At 38.6% G+C, this 19565-nt stretch overlaps 2 protein-coding genes across 5 annotated transcripts in view; one reads left to right on the top strand and one right to left on the bottom strand.

Moving 5' to 3' along the window:
• Positions 1-8512, bottom strand: part of DHX57 (DExH-box helicase 57) — a 59069-nt gene extending 50557 nt beyond the window's left edge. For 2 of the 4 annotated variants that reach the window (XM_043918195.1, XM_043918197.1), the window contains exons 1-2: positions 8183-8425; positions 1839-2056 (exon numbers count right to left, since the gene is read on the bottom strand). In XM_043918195.1, coding sequence (XP_043774130.1) covers positions 1839-2050 — 212 coding nt within the window. In that variant the 5' untranslated portion in view covers positions 2051-2056; positions 8183-8425. The other 2 variants (XM_043918196.1, XM_043918198.1) reach the window with 2 other exon arrangements.
• Positions 8513-8551: 39 nt separating this feature from the next.
• MORN2 (MORN repeat containing 2) lies at positions 8552-18482 on the top strand. The gene is made up of 4 exons (XM_043918194.1): positions 8552-8668; positions 15904-16010; positions 16736-16872; positions 18251-18482. Exons 3-4 carry the CDS (start codon positions 16736-16738, stop codon positions 18351-18353), a joined length of 240 nt encoding a protein of 79 aa, XP_043774129.1. The 5' UTR covers positions 8552-8668; positions 15904-16010; the 3' UTR covers positions 18354-18482.
• The last annotated feature ends 1083 nt before the right edge of the window (positions 18483-19565 follow it).

The raw sequence follows: 19565 nt of genomic DNA, 5'->3' as shown, positions 1-19565 counted from the left end.
GAAATGTATATTTAAGAAATACACATTAATATCACATACTCAGTGCATCAAGAAGCTTAAACTATATAAAGCACTTGGACACTGAGACTGACAGGAATGAACACCTTCCTCTCTCATTATCCTGTTCATGATGGAGTTCAGATTCATTCAGTGGCAAGTTTAACTACTTAAATACCATTTGTTCTTCTTTATCTTTTTTTCCTGAATGCATACAATTGAATTCATTTAAATTAAAAGCCACATATGATGCAGTTAAACTTCAGCACTCACCTCTATTTCTAACCAATATTTTTTTTTTTTCTAACCAATATTTAGTTGGTAATTATTCCCACAAGAGTGTGTGTATGCCTGTGTTTATATACATAACTCTAAAGAAGTCTCGCTATCTCTAAAAATTTAAGTAAACACCTTAAAGTGCAAATTGAAAAACAATGAGATGCATAACATGCAGTAGAAAATCTTTACTTTCATTAAACATGTATTAGAATTATTGGAATTTATGCAGAGTACATCACATGAAATGCTGGGCTGGCTGAATCATAATCTGAAATCAAGATTGCCAGGAGAAATATCAACAACCTCAGATAGGCAGAAGATATTACTCTTAATGGCAGAAAGCGAAGAGAAACTAAAGAGCCTTTGGATAAGGGTGAAAGAGGAGAATGAAAAAGCTGGCTTGAAACTCAACATTAAAAAAACTAAAGTCATGGCATCTGGTCCCATCACTTCATGGCAAATAGAAGGGGAAAGAGTGGAAGGAGAGATAGATTTTATTTTCTTGGGCTCCAAAATCACTTAGGACTGAAAGTAAAAGACACTTGCTCCTTGGAAGGAAAGCTACGACAAACCTAGAGAGTTGACAAAGGTGGTCATATACAGATGTGAGCTTTGGACCATAAAGAAGGCTGAGTGCCAAAGAATTGATGCTTTCAAAATGTGGTGCTGGAGGTAACTCTTGAGAGTCCCTTGGACTGTAAGGAGACCAAATCAGTCAATCCTAAAGGAAATCAACCTTGAATATTCATTAGAAGGACTGATGGTGAAACTCTAATGCTTGGCCACCTGATGTGAAGAGGTGACTCATTGGAAAAGATGCCAATGCTGGGAAAGATTGAAAGCAAAAGGAGAAGAGGCAGCAAAGGATGAGATGGTTAGGTAGTATCACCGACTCAAAAGGACATGAATTTGAGCAAACCCTGGGAGATAGGGGAGGACAGAAGAGTCTGGCGTGCTGCAGTCCATGAGATTGTCAAGAGTTGGACATGACTTAAGTGACTGAACAACAACAAAACAACGTTCACTAATTAAAAGTTGACTATGAGAGAAGCCTGGGCATGATATCTATCTCTGATCATCACATTAAGCTTCAGTAAATATTTGGTTGATCGGTTGGAAAATAGATAATTCATCAACTAAGCAGAAGGGATATAGCCAGATCTCATCTGGGGACCTTCAAACTACAATGCCTAAGAAATACTTAATATAATTTTCAATTACCCTCACCATTTCCAATATTTACTTTTCCATAATATTGATTATAATAACAATATTACACTCAATTTACAGTGTCATACGGAAGTTAAAGTTAAGCTCAGATTTCAATGCCCACCCCTCTCCCAAAGGGGTTATTTACCATCACACTTTTAAAAAAATTCACAAAGCGGGGGACTGCAAGGCTTTAAAATAAGAGGAAGAGTAACTTAGCCAGAATTACTTGGCATTTTCCCTCTTTGTCTTAATAACCATCTTTTGTCCCATACATCAAGAATTGATACTGTTTTCATATTTGAACATTTAATGAGTATAATAACCTGGATGAAAAAAAAAAAATAAATAACCTGGATGAATGCCTTGATTCACTGAAGATACAAAAGTCATCGCCATCGTCCCAGATTCTACTTGATGCCTTTCTATTGCCACCAATACCACCGCCACTGCTGCCGCCCCCGTGAGATTTACTAGCATGGCTCCTGCCTCCTCTTCCTCCTCTGGAAGACCCTTTTCCACCTCCTTTCCCTGGCTTGCCTTTCCTTCTTACTGAAGAACTCATTTTCACCTGCAAGAGAAAAAAGTAATACAGACATCATAAAACCAGATAGGTGTAATAATTCTTTGTCAAAGTTAAGGATATAGCCTACTTCAAAGAAGAAAAACAAAAACGCACTCAAAGGGCCAGTTTAGAAGACGCATGAACAACATGCTTCACAAAAGATTAATAAGTACATCCTTCCAGGACTAATATTTAATAAGTTTCTCTGACACAAGTTTCTTAACCAGGAGGTGCATCAGAAACACATGGAGAAGTTTTCAAACCACACATGGGGTGTGTAGGGTCCCATGCTACATTCTGATTTGGTTAGGTCTGGCATGGGGTTTAAAAACCCTAGATATTTCATGTATTTAATATATGATTTGATAAATAAAATTTATATTTACATATATATTTTTAGAAACAGCTCTGGCTAAGAGATTGTGCCTGGAGGGGAGTAAAAGTGTAAAACTCTTGTATGCGATCCAAGTTAAGATGCTATCAGCTTAAAGTAGAATGTTATAAGATGTCTTACATTAGCCTCATGGTAAAAAACAAACAAACAAAAAAATTACACATTAAAAATCTATAGTAAGAAAGAAACTATAAAAGAATAAAAAATTTTTTTAAAATCTATAGTAGATATACAAAAGATGAGGAGGAAAAAAAATCAAAGCATACCACTATAGAAAATCATCAAATCATAAAGGAAGACAGCAAGAGAGAAAGAAAGAAACAAAAGATCTTAAAAATGCCCAGGAAACAACAATATGGCAGTAAGTCCTTACTTATCAATAATTACTTTAAATGTAAATGGACTAAATTCTCCCATCAAAATACATAAAATAGTTGAATGGATTAAAAAAATAAGACTCAACTACATGCAGCCTGCAAGAGAATTGCTTCAGCTGCAAAGACACACAGACTGAAAGTGAAGGGATGTAAAAGACAGTAAATGCACATGGAAACGAAAAGAGAGCAGGGGTAGCTATACTCAGACAAAATAACCTCTAAGTCAAACACTGTAACAAGAGACAAAGAAGATCATTATACAACGGTAAAGGGGTCAATTCATCAAGGGAATCTAACGATTATAAACATTTATGCTCCCAATATCAGAGCATCTAAATACATAAAGCAAATATTAACATAATTGAGAGGAAGTAGCCAGCAATACAACAATAATAGGAGACTTTAATATCACATTTTCAACAGTGGTCCGATCATCCAGAAAGATAATCATCCACCAAAAGAAAAATTCGACTTGAACTATAATAGACATACACAGAACATTCCATTCAAAGCCACATGAAATATTTTTCAGAACAGATCATATGTTAGGCCGTAAAACAAGTCTTGACAAATTTAAGAAGACTGAGAACAAATCAAACATCTTTTGTGATAACAATGGTATAAATCTAGAAATCAATAAAGAAGGAAAACTGGAAAATTCGTAAACATATGGAAATTAAATAACATGCTCCTGAACAACCAGTGGGTCAAAGACAAAATCAAAAGGAAATTTTAAAATATCATCAAACAACTGAAAATGAAAACACAACTTACCAAAAATTATGGGATGCAGCAAAAGGAGTTCTAAGAGGGAAGTTTATCACAATAAGAGTCTATGTTAATAAAAAGAAATGATCTCAAATAAACAACCTAGATTTACATCTTAAGGAACCAGAAAAAAAGAACAAACTAAGCTCAAACTAAGTCAACTAACTACACCCAAACTAAGTCCAAGGTTAGTAGTACGCATAACAGGAACACCAGAAGGATAGGAGAGAGAGAAAGAAAAGAACAGAAAAAATATTTAAAGAAATAATGAAAGAAGACTTATCAAATTTATTGAAAGACAATAACCTACACATACAGGAAGCTCTAAGGACTTCAAATAGGATAAACCCAGAGATCCATAAATAGACACAATACATAAAAATGCTAAAAGTTAAAGGCAAGAAGTCTTGAAAGCATTTAGAGAAAAACAACTTGTCACTTACAGATATAAACCCAGTAAGATGTGCTTTACAAAAAAATACTATAGGAATTTGTTTAAGCTGAAGAAAGTGACCCTAGATGGTAATCTGAACTCACACACACACAAAAAGGAGCACCCGTAAAGGTAAAGGTAACTATGTAAATACAAAACAAAATCAACCCCCTCAAAACCTACCAAACAGCGTATATCCATATTTTCTTCTTTCTTCACATAACTGATTTAAAAAGCAACCATATATAATAATATGTATATGATATAATAGTGGGTTTGTGATATGCAAAAACGTAATGTATTTGCTGTAACAGAACAAAGCAGGTTGGTGGGAGTATAGATGGATCGGGTTAATAAAATGACTACAAATGGTAAAGTAATAACTGTAACAATGTACAGTTGGGGATGCAACCTAAGGTTTCACTGACAGATGAATGGGTAAAGAAAACATGGTAGATATACATAATAGAATATTACTGAGTCACAAAAAAGAATGAAATAATGCCATTAGCAACAATATAGATGAACCTAGAGATTATCATACTAAATGAAGTAACTCGGACAAAGACAAATATCATATGATATTGCTTACATGTGGAATCTTTACTGCAAAAAGGAGGGGAAAGGCATACAGCTATATGAGAGTAACATTTCTATATATTAGCAAAATTGAGTTAGTATAAATGTGAAGTTGACTCTGATATGTTAAGAGGTATACGACAAAATCCTTGAGCAGTCACTAAAAAGTAAACCAAAAATTAAAAAAAAAAAAAATACTAAAGAAATTAAAATACTGCATTAGGAAATATTTATTGAATAATTTAATGCAAAAGAAAACAGTAAAGTAGGAACAGTGAAACAAAATAGACATGAGACATATTGACAACTAAAAGTAGAATAGAAAAAATAAATCCCCCTATACCAATAACAATATTAAATGTGAATGAATTAAACAATCCAATCAAAAGACAAATTATTAGTGAGTAAAAACAAGATCCAAGTATATGCTGTCTATCACTTTAAATTCAAAGATACAAATAAATGAAAAGTATAAGGATGGAAAAAGAGAAATCATGCAAACAGAAACCACAAGAAAGCTGCAGCAACTACGCTAATATCAAACAAAATAGACTTTAAAGCAAAAAAATCTTGTCAGTGATAAAGAAGAACATTTCATAAAGATAAGAGAGTCAATCCATGAGGAAGATGCAACAATTATAAATATTCTGTACTTAGTAACAGAGCACCAAAACACATCAACCAACAACTGACAGAAATGGACAGAGAAATACACAACATATAACAGCAGGAAACTGCAATATCCACATTCAGCTATGGTAAAAAAAAAAACTACACAGAAGATCAATAAGGAAACAGAAGACTTGAAACACAGTAAAAACCAACTTGACCTAAGAGACCTACAGAACATTCTACCCAACAAAAAATACACATTTTTCTTATGTGAAGAAGGAAAATTTTCCAGGATAGACAATATACTAGCCTATAAAACAAACCTTAATAAATTTAAAAAGACAAAAATTTAAAAAGTATGTTTTGCAACCAAGCTAAAATGAAATTTGAAATCAAAAGCAGAGAAATAACTGGGAAACACAAATATGTAGAAATTGAACTGGGTCTCTTGATATTCCTTTCTTCAAAATCCTTTATAATTATACATATTTATTGTTTCTTTGATGTTTATCTCCCACCCCACCCCCCCCCAGAAAGCTCTCTGAACGCAAGGAGTATATCCATGTTGATTACCACTGTACCTCTAGCAGTGTATAGCAAATAACAGGAATTCAATATGTATTTGAGGAATGGCTGAGGGTTGAATAAATGATATGAGAATGGAGAGCCATTCATTTATTTATTCATTCCACAAATATTTATTGAACACTTATTAAGTGCTAGATTCTAGGGATACAACAGCAAAGACAACAAAATTCTTGCCTCATGAAGCTCATCCTCTAGAGGTTAAGATGACAACAAACAAATATACAATATTAAGTGCTATGAAGAAAAAAAACTGAGTCTTTTTTCAGATAGAGTGGTCAGGTTAAGAGTGATCATCTTTCTGAGATCATATTTGAGCAGACATGTGAACATGCAGGAAATGAGTCATGAAATATTTGTAAAAAGAACATTCTAAGCAGAAGCAATAGTAGGTGAAAAGGGTCCAAGTCCAGAATAACATCTTCAATGCAGTGGGCTGAACAGTGAGGAGTCTTGTGGGTCTGCAACACAGTAAACAAAGGAGATGAGGTCAGAGAGCAGAGATGGCCATATAAGCCCTGGGAAGAACTTTGAATTTTATACTAAATATAACAGAAAGTCAATAGAGAGCAAAGGCAGAAGCCTGGTATGACTGACTTCAGTTCTAAAACAATTACTCTAGCTGCTATGTGAAGAATAAAACAACTGTAGGGAGGTGAGGAGAAACTACTCAGTTGTTTAGGTAGGAGATAAAAAACAAAACTAAACAGTGAGTTGGACTACAGATGGAACAAGTAGAGTTGAAAAGTGGCCATACAGTCTCAATGCATTTTAATGGTAGATGAATTAGATGAAAGGTGTAAGTGTCTAGAATTACTGTAAAATTTGAGGGCCTAGCTTAACTAGGTGAATAGGGATTCTGTGTTCAGCCATGTGATCCGAATGGGAATGTGAAGTGAAGTTGCTCAGTCGTGTCCAACTCTTTGCAACCCCATGGACTGTAGCCTACCAGGCTCCTCCGTCCATGAAATGTTCCGGGCAACAGTACTGGAGTGGGTTGCCACTTCCTTCTCCAGGGGATCTTCTCGACCCAGGGATCGAACCTGGGTCTCCCACACTGCGGGCAGACGCTTTACCATCTGAGCCATCAGGGAATGGACAGGAAAAGATATAGGGAGTGTCACAAGTTCAGAATGGATGTTACACTGGAGATGCCTTCTAGACATTCAAATGGAGATGTGTAGAACATAGTTGGAAATATAAGTCTGCATGGAGGGGAAAGATTAAGGTTATTTCAGTTAATTCTGTAAAACTCCTAGACAGTAAATATTATTATCTGTATTTTATAGAGGAGGAAACTAGAGTACAGATAAATTACACGATTTGTCCAATGTCACTACTATAGAAGCAAAGCCTGGAGCTAGGGTCTGAAATAATCCCTTTGACCCCAAAGCTGAAATTGTTTCCCCCACACTTCCCTCTTACCCCCAAACATGTACTTTGTATCTTCAATTCAAAATTTAATGTTAAGCCAGCCCTGCTTTGACTTGTGCCTGGGCCCTAGTTTATAAAGGTGACTGAGTGCTGACAGAGAGAGATTAATACCATCAAAAGAAAAAGTTTAATGTTACTTATAGCTCTCCTAAAAAGGAGAGGTCTGTCTGCCTCCGTAGGTCATGCCAGGGAAGCACCTGTGTCAGGAGCAGGCAGAAAGGAGTAAGGCCACCCTGCAGCCTTTCTTGGTTTTTCCATAGGAAAGAAGAGGCCAGGCAGGGAAAACAGCTTAGGACTGGCTACTTTGAGTAATTCCCACAGGCTCTAAGGTCTAGGGCTTGTCCCTTGTTGCCTGGTACTTGGCCCTGGACTGATTTAGGGCAGGTGAACTACAGGCTTGGTAGTTAGACAAAGGAAGTTGTTGGAGGTAAGGCGGGCAGGATTGATTGGTGTGCATCTAAAAGGCATGCTGTCAGATTAATCGTTAATTAGCCAGCCCTGGGAATGGCAGTTTTCCCCTGATCAGGCAGGCCCCATAAGACGCCAAAACATCAGAAATCCATTTAGCCTGGGAAGATCTCAACTATCTTTATTCACCGTGGACATGAGAACCTAAGTTTGGCTCCCAGGAACAGAATCACCAAGCTGGGCGCTGAAACTGACCACAAACCACTCCCCTCCCAGGCAAATCTCTGACTAAACCCATATATCCAGCTCCTTGCAGATACCCAGACCTGGTACCTTTCTTCCAGCATACACCGTAGCCAATCCTCTCCCCAAACAGCCACCAACTGGAGATGGAGCTAAGACACAGGAAACGAGCCCGAGGCCCTCCAATTCAACCCTTTATCTCGCAGAATTCAGCTCCCCGGCCTCAGATGTACAACCCTCTGCTGTCGACACAGGCCAGGCCTGGTCGCAGGCCTAGGATCCTGCTGCTCCAGACTCACCGGCCCCTGCCAGACAGGCTGGATCCCACCGGGCAGGCAGTCTCCTCAGACCCTGCCCACTGCGGGAGAGGCTGACGGTGGAAAGGTCCGCACACTGACCACCAGGCAGACGCGCGGACCACGCACACAGACACACATCCCTCGTCCGCGGAAGGGGCGACCGTCCCGGGGTTGTAGCGCTGCTTCCCGGGCCACCTGTTCGGACGTGGCGCCCAGCGGCCAAGGGCCCTGCCTGGGCGCTGCCACCCACCCGGACCTTACCTGGAGCGGCTCCGCAGCGGCCCAGCTACAGCAGCACAGCCCTGGCGCCTTCTGATTGGCTCAACCTCGGACCCCTATTCGCTTCCGGGTGAGAGGTGCCTGGTCGCCCTAGCAACCATGTCGCACCCGGCGCTGAATTACGGCTTCCGTCCCTCCAGGCCACGGAGCTGGCGGCCCAGGGGGAATCGCAGAGTCCAGAAAATCTGTCCCGCAGCCCTGTGTCAAGTGAGTGCCCCATCCTCTCAACGTCTCTTAAGTAGAACTCGCAGTGAGCCGGCCCCTGGCAACTGCAGTAGGGATGGACAGATTTCCTGAGCCACGGGTGGGATGGGGGTACAGAGAGAGCCCCAGGAGCGGGAATCTGGAGACCTGGATTCTAGCTCTCATTCGGCCGTCGATTCGCTGTTGTGACACATTAGGCCAGCGCCAGCGTACTGCCAGTCTGCACCTCTTAGGTTCCCTTCTTCTAGCTCTAACATTCCAAAGTTTCGGGTGTGGAACCATTTAAGGGCAATTGACACACACACACACTACAGTAGGATAGACCAACACACACAGACACACACACACACACACTACAGTAGGGATAGACCAACACACACACACACACTATAGTAGGGATAGACCAACACACACAGACACACACACACTATAGTAGGGATAGACCAACACACACAGACACACACACACACACTCTACAGTAGGGATAGGTCAACACAGACACACACACACACTACAGTAGGGATAGACCAACACACACACACACACACACACACTATAGTAGGGATAGACCAACACACACAGACACACACACACCCTACAGTAGGGATAGACCAACACACACACACACACACCCTACAGTAGGGATAGACCAACACACACAGACACACACACACACTACAGTAGGGATAGACCAACACACACACACACACTATAGTAGGGATAGACCAACACACACAGACACACACACACTATAGTAGGGATAGACCAACACACACAGACACACACACACACTCTACAGTAGGGATAGATCAACACAGACACACACACACACTACAGTAGGGATAGACCAACACACACACACACACACACTACAGTAGGGATAGACCAACACACACAGACACACACACACCCTACAGTAGGGATAGACCAACACACACAGACACACACACACCCTACAGTAGGGATAGACCAACACACACAGACACACACACTACAGTAGGGATAGACCAACACACACACTCACACTCTACAGTAGGGATAGACCAACACACACACACACACACACACACACACACACACACCTTACAGTAGGGATAGACCAACACACACAGACACACACACACCCTACAGTAGGGATAGACCAACACACACAGACACACACACACACACTACAGTAGGGATAGACCAACACACACACACACACTCACACTCTACAGTAGGGATAGACCAACACACACACACACACACACACACACTACAGTAGGGATAGACCAACACACACACACACACACTATAGTAGGGATAGACCAACACACACAGACACACACACACACACACACACACTACAGTAGGGATAAATCCAACACACACAGACACACACACACACACTATAGTAGGGATAGATCAACACACACAGACACACTATAGTAGGGATAGATCAACACACACACACTATAGTAGGGATAGACCAACACACACAGACACACAGACACACACACACACACACACTACAGTAGGGATAGACCAACACACACACACACACTCACACTCTACAGTAGGGATAGATCCAACACACACACACACACACACACACTATAGTAGGGATAGATCCAACACACACAGACACACACACATACACACTATAGTAGGGATAGACCAACACACACACACACTATAGTAGGGATAGACCAACACACACAGACACACACACACACACACACACTACAGTAGGGATGGACCAACACACACACACACACACACTACAGTAGGGATAGACCAACACACACAGACACACACACACTATAGTAGGGATAGATCCAACACACACAGACACACACACACACACTATAGTAGGGATAGATCCAACACACACAGACACACACACACACTATAGTAGGGATAGACCAACACACACAGACACACACACACAGTACAGTAGGGATAAACCAACACACACACTCACACTCTACAGTAGGATAGACGAACACGCATACAGACACACACACACACTACAGTAGGGATAGACCAAGAGTGTTGGGGGGGCTCTAGGGATAGACCCAGAGAAGGCAATGGCAACCCACTCCAGTACTCTTGCCTGGAAACGCCCATGGAGGAAGTCCATGGGGTCACAAAGAGTCGGACACAACTGAGCACTCTCATTTTCACTTTTCACTTTCATACATTGGAGAAGGAAATGGCAACCCACTCCAGCGTTCTTGCCTGGAGAATCCCAGGGATGGAGGAGCCTGGTAGGCTGCCATCTATGGGGTCGCACACAGTCGGACATGACTGAAGCGACTTAGCAGCAGCAGCAGCAGGAATAAACCACACACTATAGTAGGGATACACACACACACACACACACACAAACTACAGTAGGGATAGACCAAGAGTGTTGTGGGGTGTCCTAGAAGAGTCTGGGGATGAGGTGAGATATGAAAGGTTTGTCAGGTGATATCTTTGTTTTCCTTTATGCCTCTTTCTGGGAAAAATGTTCAACCTTGTATTCCAGTTCACTAATTTACTTTTCAATGGTATTTGTTCTGCTCTTCAGCCCTTCGAAAGAGGTTTATTTCAACAGTTCAGTTCAGCCACTCAGTCGTGTCTGACTCTTTGTGACCCCATGGACTGCAGCACACCAGGCCTCCCTGACCATCACCAACACCATCATCAACACCAGGAGTTTACCCAAACCCATGTCCATCGAGTTGATGATGCCATCCAACCATCTCATCCTCTGTCGTCCCTTCTCCTCCTGCCTTCAATCTTTCCCAGCATCAGGGTCTTTTCAAATGAATTAGCTCTTCACATCAGATGGCCAAAGTATTGGAATTTCAGCTTCAACATCAGTCCTTTCAATGAACAGTCAGGACACATCTCCTTTAGAATGAACTGGTTGGATCTCTTTACAGACCAAGGGACTCTCAAGAGTCTTCTCCAAGACCACAGTTCAAAAGCATCAATTCTTTGGCGCTCAGCTTTCTTTATAGTCCAACTCTTCAATACATGACTACTGGAAAAACCATAGCCTTGACTTTATTGGCAAAGTAATGTCTCTGCTTTTCAATATGTTGTCTAGTTTAGTCATAACTTTCCTCCCAAGGAGTAAGCGTCTTTTAATATCATGGCTGCAGTCACCATCTGCAGTGATTTTGGAGCCCAAAAAAATAAAGTCAGCCACTGTTTCCACTAATTCCCCATCTATTTGCCATGAAGTGATGGGACCGGATGCCATGGTCTTAGTTTTCTGAATGTTGAGCTTTAAGCCAACTTTTTCACTCTCCTCTTTCACTTTCATCAAGAGGCTCTTTGGTACTTCACTTTCTGCCATAAGGGTGGTGTCATCTGTATATCTGAGGTTATTGATATTTCTCCTGGCAATCTTGATTCCAGCTTGTGCTTCTTCCATCCCAGTGTTTCTCATGACGTACTCTGCATATAAGTTAAATAAGCAGGGTGACAATATACAGCCTTGACGTACTCCTTTTCCTATTTGGAACCAGTCTGTTGTTCCATGTCCAACTCTGTTGCTTCCTGACCTGCATACAGGTTTCTCAAGAGGCAAGTCAGGAGGTCTGGTATTCCTATCTCTAGAAGAATTTTCCACAGTTTATTGTGATCCATACAGTCAAAGTTTTTGGCATAATAAAGCAGAAATAGATGTTTTTCTGGAACTCTCTTGCTTTTTCGATGAGCCAGTGGATGTTGGCAATTTGGTCTCTGGTTCCTCTGCCTTTTCTAAAACCAGCTTGAACATCTGGAAGTTCACTGTTCACGTATTGCTGAAGATTGGCTTGGAGAATTTTGAGCATTACTTTACTAGCGTGTGAGATGAGTGCAATTGTGCAGCAGTTTGAACATTCTTTGGCATTGCCTTTCTTTGGGATTGGAATGAAAACTGACCTTTTCCAGTCCTGTGGCCTCTGTTGAGTTTCGCAAATTTGCTGGCATATTGAGTGCAGCACTTTCACAGCATCATCTTTTAGGATTTTAAACAGCTCAACTGGAATTCCATCACCTCCACTAGCTTTGTTCATAGTGATGCTTCCTAAGGCCCACTTGACTTCACATTCCAGGATGTCTGGCTCTAGGTGAGTGATCACACCATCGTGATTATCTGGGTCATGAAGATCTTTTTTGTACAATTCTGTGTATTCTTGCCACCTCTTCTTAATATCTTCTGCTTCTGTTAGGTCCATATACTATTTCTGTCCTTTATTGTGCCCATCTTTGCATGAAATGTTCCCTTCAGTTCAGTCGCTCAGTCATGTCCGACTCTTTGCAACCCCATGAATCGCAGCATGCCAGGCCTCCCTGTCCATCACCAACTCCCAGAGTCTGCCCAAACCCATGTCTATCAAGTCGGTGATGCCATCCAGCCATCTCATCCTCTGTCGTCCCCTTCTCCTCCTGCCCCCAAGCCTTCCCAGCATTAGGGTCTTTTCCAATGAGTCCACTCTTCGCATGAGGTGGCCAAAGTATTGGAGTTTCAGCTTCAACATCAGTCCTTCCAGTGAACACCCAGGACTTATCTCCTTTAGGATGGACTGGTTGGATCTTCTTGCAGTCCAAGGGACTCTCAAGAGTCTTCTCCAACACCACAGTTCAAAAGCATCAATTCTTTGGTGCTCAGCTTTCTTCACTGTCCAACTCTCACATCCATACATGACCACTGGAAAAACCATAGCTTTGACTAGATGGACCTTTGCTGACAAAGTAATGTGTCTGCTTTTAAATATGCTATCTAGGTTGGTCATAACTTTCCTTACAAGGAGTAAGCGTCTTTTAATTTCATGGCTGCAGTCACCATCTGCAGTGATTTTGGAGCCAAAAAAAATAAAGTCTGACACTGTTTCCTCATCTATTTGCCATGAAGTGATGGGACCTGATGCCATGATCTTAGTTTTCTGAATGTTGAGCTTTAAGCCAAATTTTTCACTCTCCTCCTTCACTTTCATCAAGAGGCTTTTTAGTTCCTCTTCGCTTTCTGCCATAAGGGATACCAATGTTCCCTTGGTATCTCTAATTTTCTTAAAGAGATCTCTAGTCTTGCCCATTCTATTGTTTTCCTGTATTTCTTTGCACTGATCACTGAGGAAGGCTTTCTTATCTCCTTGTTATTCTTTGAAACTCTGCATTCAAATGGGTATATCTTTCCTTTTCTCCTTTGCTTTTTGCTTCTCTTCTTTTCACAGTTAAATTATTCATTTCCTAAATTGTTAATTATTTTTCATAAGTGTCTACTCCTTTCTCAAGGCTGCTGGACTCTCCCTTTCTGATGATGTTTAAGTCTTCTGCCTATTTTGTTTATTAACTCTGTTTCCTCAGAGGGGATGAGCTTCCAGTCTTTCTTAACTGGCACTCAGGTTAGTATTCCAGTTGAAAAGATCAGTTCTCTTGTCCCACCCATAGAGATTCTGATTCTGCAATGTATAGTAGGGCCTAGCAACTTGTAAAGCATCCTAAGTGATTCTAATGCATGGGCCACACTTTGAGTAACATTCTAATAGGCTGTTGTTCTAGAAGTTATAGTTTACTTATCGTCTCCAATATATGTTTTCTTCAGTATTGGAAAAAATTAGTTTCTAATGTTTTAATCGACTAAATGTCCCACAGCTTGAGGCATAGATTCCACTCCACCCACTACCCCCCAGTCCTGTGGCTTTCTTTTTTCATTTTTTACCTGTCTTTATTCCAATCTCATTCTGTTTGGACCCTACTCCTTCCCCCGCCTCTTCTCACTTACTATCTTTTTTTTCTATTTCTTCCTACTGCCAATTCTGAGATTGCTCACTCTACCTTACATCTGTGAAATAATCCATAGATCATATACCCAAGAGAAAGAAAAACATATGCCCATACAAAAAACTATACATGAATGTTTATAGTAGCATTATTCATTCTAGCCAAAACTGGAAACACTCAACTGACCATCAACTGATGAATGAATAAATAAACAAAATATGTTATTTTTGTACCATGGACTATTCAGCAATAAAAAGTGATAAAATACTAATACATGCTGCAACATGGATGAAACTTGAAGCTGAGTAAAAGAAGCTACTCACAAAGGACCACATATTGTATGATTCCATTTCTATGAACTGTCTGGATTATACCAGTACATAGAGACAGATTATAGATTATTGTTTGCCAGGGTCTGGGGGTGGGGTTGGGTAGGTTTTAGGGTAATAGAGAGCAACTGATAATATGTACAGGATTTCTTTTGAGAGTGATTAAAATATTCTAAAATTAGATTGTGGTGACAGTTATACAACTTGAGTATGCGAAAACAAATGAGTTTTGTATACTTTTAAAGAGTAATTTTTGTGATATGTGAATTATGTATTAATAAAGCTGTTAAAATACACAAATAAAAATAGATCATCTAGACAAAATTATTTATTTCCCCAGAACCCTACACTCAACTATGGAAATGCCAAGTAAACATGAATATAAAGTGAGTCTATTTGGTTTGCTCTTCCAGCAAATTTGTTATAGGTCTTATAACATAAAAATGTTTAAGTTTGAGACTTCCCTTATGGTCCACTGATTAAGACTTCACCTTCCAATGCAGGGGGTGTGGGTTTGATCCCTGGTTGGGAAGCTAAGATCCCACATGCCTCTCAGCCAAAGAACCAAAACATAAACCAGAAACAATCCTGTAACAAATTCAATAAAGACTTCAACAATTGTCCATATCAAAGAATAAAAAACTTTAAAAAATATTTGTTTATGTGATTTTTCTTAAATCTTTTAAAACAGCTCCTGAAGTATTTAAGATAAACTTTATATTTCCAAATGGAGACAAGTATGGTAAGCATATATTTCAATTACTTTTTTCTATATAGATGAAAATTAAATAGCTTAAGAGTGCAAAACTGAGACTGTCACACTTGATAAAAGTACTGTTGACATATTGACTCCATTAAATAAAATCACACAGAAATACTAATGGAGAGAAAAAAAGATACTAATGGAGGAACAGATTTTAAATCTTAAACTCTAAAGTTCAGTATAGACAGTGTGCCTTGGAAACCTATGGGAGGGCCATAGCCAGTGTCAGTCTTCCAGGCTCTTGAGTCTCAATGATTTAAAGGTCCATGGAGCGCCTCATCTTGGTGCTAGGAAAGCAGAGAGACCCACTGTGATGCAGTTCTGATTAAGGTTGAACATATTTTAATACTTAGTCAAACAGGGTTCCCGTTTATAATCTTCAGTATTTCTCTCTCACTTAGATGGGGACTGTACAAGAACATCTTCTGGAGTCATTGAGAGAAATGGAATAGGTATTCATACCACTCCGAATGGGATTGTCTACACAGGAAGCTGGAAAAATGACAAGGTATTATTATTGTTTTGAATTTTGACAGTGGATAAGTAACTCAGTTGGTTAAATGATTCCTGGCATTTCACCATTTCAAAAAACATGTATGAGTAGACCATGTAATAAAAATAACAAATTATTATATTTAATATATATGAATATAAGGAATAGTATGAAACTCATTCAGAGAGCTAATTGTCATCATCTTTCTCATTTCCTATTCGTTGAACAAACTAAACTCATTACATAATTTTCTCATTTAATCTTCATAGCAGCCTAATGAGTTCGATACCATTCATATTGCTGTTTTACAATTGAGGGAAATTCGGCTCAGATTTCTTGCCCAGCTAGTAAGTGATGAAACAAAAATATGTTCTTGGGTCTGCTTGAATACAAATTTCTGTCCTTAACAACTTCTTTGTGCCATTTCTGGGCTAACTAAACTGGTTGGCCTTTAAGATTTTTGATATATTCAAGGTATCTTGAGGAGCCCTGTTATTATCATTATGGACCTCCACGATGTTCAGGCGCCCCAGATCAGAAACACTGACTTTGTCAGCTTCACAGAGACAGACATACAAAGGACAATGATAAAAATGTTGTCTTATTTTTGTGGAAATAAAGGGTGATACAATGTTAGATTAAATAACTAAGTGGATGACAGACATATGTGTATACTTTTTAGAAATATACTAGTGAAACTGAAGATTAGTTACTGAGGTCATTTCCTCTGTTACAAACAGATGAATGGTTATGGAAAACTTGAGCATTTTTCAGGAGCAGTATATGAAGGACACTTTAAGGACAATATGTTTCATGGACTGGGAACTTATATATTCCCAACTGGGGCAAAGTACACTGGAAATTTCAATGAAAACAGGTGAGTTTAAAATAAAAAGTCACTGTAGTCTAAAAGATATTTCTCAGCATATTTGCCTAAAAATTTAGTTAATGCTAAATTTCTTTTATAATGTATTTAGTTAAAATATACTTATATTTTAGAAGAATTGTTGGATTATCATTTTATGGAAAAATGTTATGAGAGAGGCTAAGGCCATTATGAGCCTCCAAAACATATCATTCCTAGTGATAATCTATTAGATTTTTCATTTATTTCCTCTGACTCCTTTATTCCTATGGAACTTTTTGCAGTCATATTGGAAATGGAAAGTTTGTTGCAATTATTGAGAAAATTTAGGCCCAAAATTATTTTCGCTTGAAATATCTTGACAAGGTTTTTTTATAGTTTTAAATTTTATTTTATATTTTCTTCCAGTTTGAGATGTAATTCACATACAGCACTGTATAAATTCAAGGTATACAGCATAATGATTTGATTTACATATCATGAAGTGATTGCCACAATAAATTTAGTGAACCTTCATCATATCACATTGATATAAAGTAATAAAAAAAGAAAAATATTTTTTTCTTGTGATGAGAACTAAGGATTTACTCTCTTTTATGTATAACACACAAAGGTGTTAATTATATTTATCATCTTATACATTACATTCCTAATACTTTATTTATCTTGTATCTGGAAGTTTGTAGCATTTAACCACCTTCATCCAAATCTTCACCCCCACCCTCACACATCTTTATAAACTTAATCCTCACACCAAATACTATGTCATCCAGCGGTTTCATATTCATTTATAACTACTCCATTATTATTTCCAGAATTAAAAATGCAACCTAATTGTTATGAAGTGGTTGATATATATTGAGGCAGGTAGAAAAGGGTTCACCTGTTCTATTGCCAAGTCTGTGATGACAACATAAAAACTTTTCATGCTGATATTAATAAAGGGAGAAAACTCTAACCCATGGGATAAAGGTCTGGTTCTGTGAAGCGCATTTTCACCACTCCAAAGAGTCCAGAAAACACTAGCATAGAGCATAGCATCTCACACATAGTTGAAGATCAATAAACATTTGTTGAATAAATGAACTAATTAAGTCAGATAACCAATATAAACTTTTCATTTTGTGACTGTTTTGGTTTTGTCTAAACTAAGCATATGTAATCCTAAAATCTTAAAATACGTAAAAATTTGTATAATGACAATGTTTGTTTGGAATAGTAGTATTTTTTTTTGTAGGATATAAAAACAGGATGTCAGGTTTTAAATCAAAGTTTGAAAGCAGAATGATATAATTCTTCAGACATAGTATATTATATACTAGACAGTCTTATACCTGGACTGTAAATTTCTAGTCTTGTTAATGAACACACTTATTTTTTACTGTTGCAGGGTGGAAGGCGAAGGACAATATACTGATATCCAAGGACTAGAATGGTGCGGTAACTTTCATTTCACAGCTGCTCCAGGCCTGAGGCTAAAGCTCCATATGTAGATAGCCTGCATTAAAGTTTTAATGTGGTAATTGCAGCTTTTACTTGTAAGGAAAACAACTAAATCTGTCATCTGAAATAACTTCATACACTATCTAGTTACTTTTGCCAATAAAACCATCAGTCATTTACACCTTTTTGAACTTTCTTTTGATCATCTTATAATTAATTTAAAATAAATTATGTGGGGACTTCCCTGGTAGTCCAGTGGTTAAAACTCCATGCTTCTACTGTAGGTGGCGCAGGTTTGATCCCTGGTCAGGGAACTAAGATAGTACATGCCAAAAAAAAGAAAAGAAAAAAAAAAGAAATTATATGATTCAATTGAGAGTTTGTTTGTTCATTTTAATTTAAACTATGCAGATCTTGACAAAGTCAGTTTCCAATCCTGTACCTGAATTTTGTCATCTTTGAAAAGTATATCTGTGTCTTAAAGGAAACTATCAAGGAATGAAAAGACAGTTCACAGAATGGGAGAAAATACTTGCAAATCATGTATCTGATAAAGGTTTAGTTTTCAGAATATATACAGAACTCATATATAAATATACACAAATAAAAAGACAGCCCAATTTAAATATGGACGAAGGATTTGAATGGACATTTTTTCAAAGAAGATATACAAATGTCTGATAAACAAACAAAAAGATATTCAGCATCATTATTTTTTAGGGAAATTCAAAGCAAACCCACAATAAGATACCATTTCTCAATCACTAGTATGGCTATGTTAAAAACACATAATAATAAAGATTGGTCTGGTAGGAATGAAAAATGGTACAGCACTGTGAAAAACAGTTTCTCAAAAAGTTGATATATAATTATCATATGTTCCAGCAATTCCTAAGTATGCACGTTAAGAGAATTGACATGTATACAAATGTTTATAACAGCTTCATTCATATCAGCCCAATACTGAAAACCCAGATGTCCCTCAACTGATAAATGGATAAATAAAATGTGATATATCTGTACAATGGAATATTTTTCAGCCATAAAATGAATGAAGTACTGACATATGATATAGCATAAACCAGCCTTGAAAACGTCATGCTAAGTGAAAGAAGCCAGTCACAGAAGGCCACATATAATACTTTTATGTGAAGTATCCAGAATAATTAAATTCATAGAGACAGGAAGTAAATTAGTAGTTGCAAGGGAGGGAGGAATTGGGAGGCATTGGGTTCCTCCTTGGGGTGATGCAAATGTTCTAG

This window comes from Cervus elaphus, chromosome 11 (assembly GCF_910594005.1).
Source record: "Cervus elaphus chromosome 11, mCerEla1.1, whole genome shotgun sequence".
Taxonomy (NCBI): Eukaryota; Metazoa; Chordata; class Mammalia; order Artiodactyla; family Cervidae; genus Cervus; species Cervus elaphus.
The sequence above is the reverse complement of the archived record's forward strand: the minus strand, read 5'-3'. Positions and strand labels throughout refer to the sequence as shown.

Coding starts and splice junctions, on each gene's coding strand:
- MORN2 (XM_043918194.1), top strand. CDS start 16,736: ATGAATGGTTATGGAAAACTTGAGCATTTTTCAGGAGCAGTATATGAA. Junction 16,873..18,250: donor GGAAATTTCAATGAAAACAG/GTGAGTTTAAAA, acceptor TTACTGTTGCAG/GGTGGAAGGCGAAGGACAAT.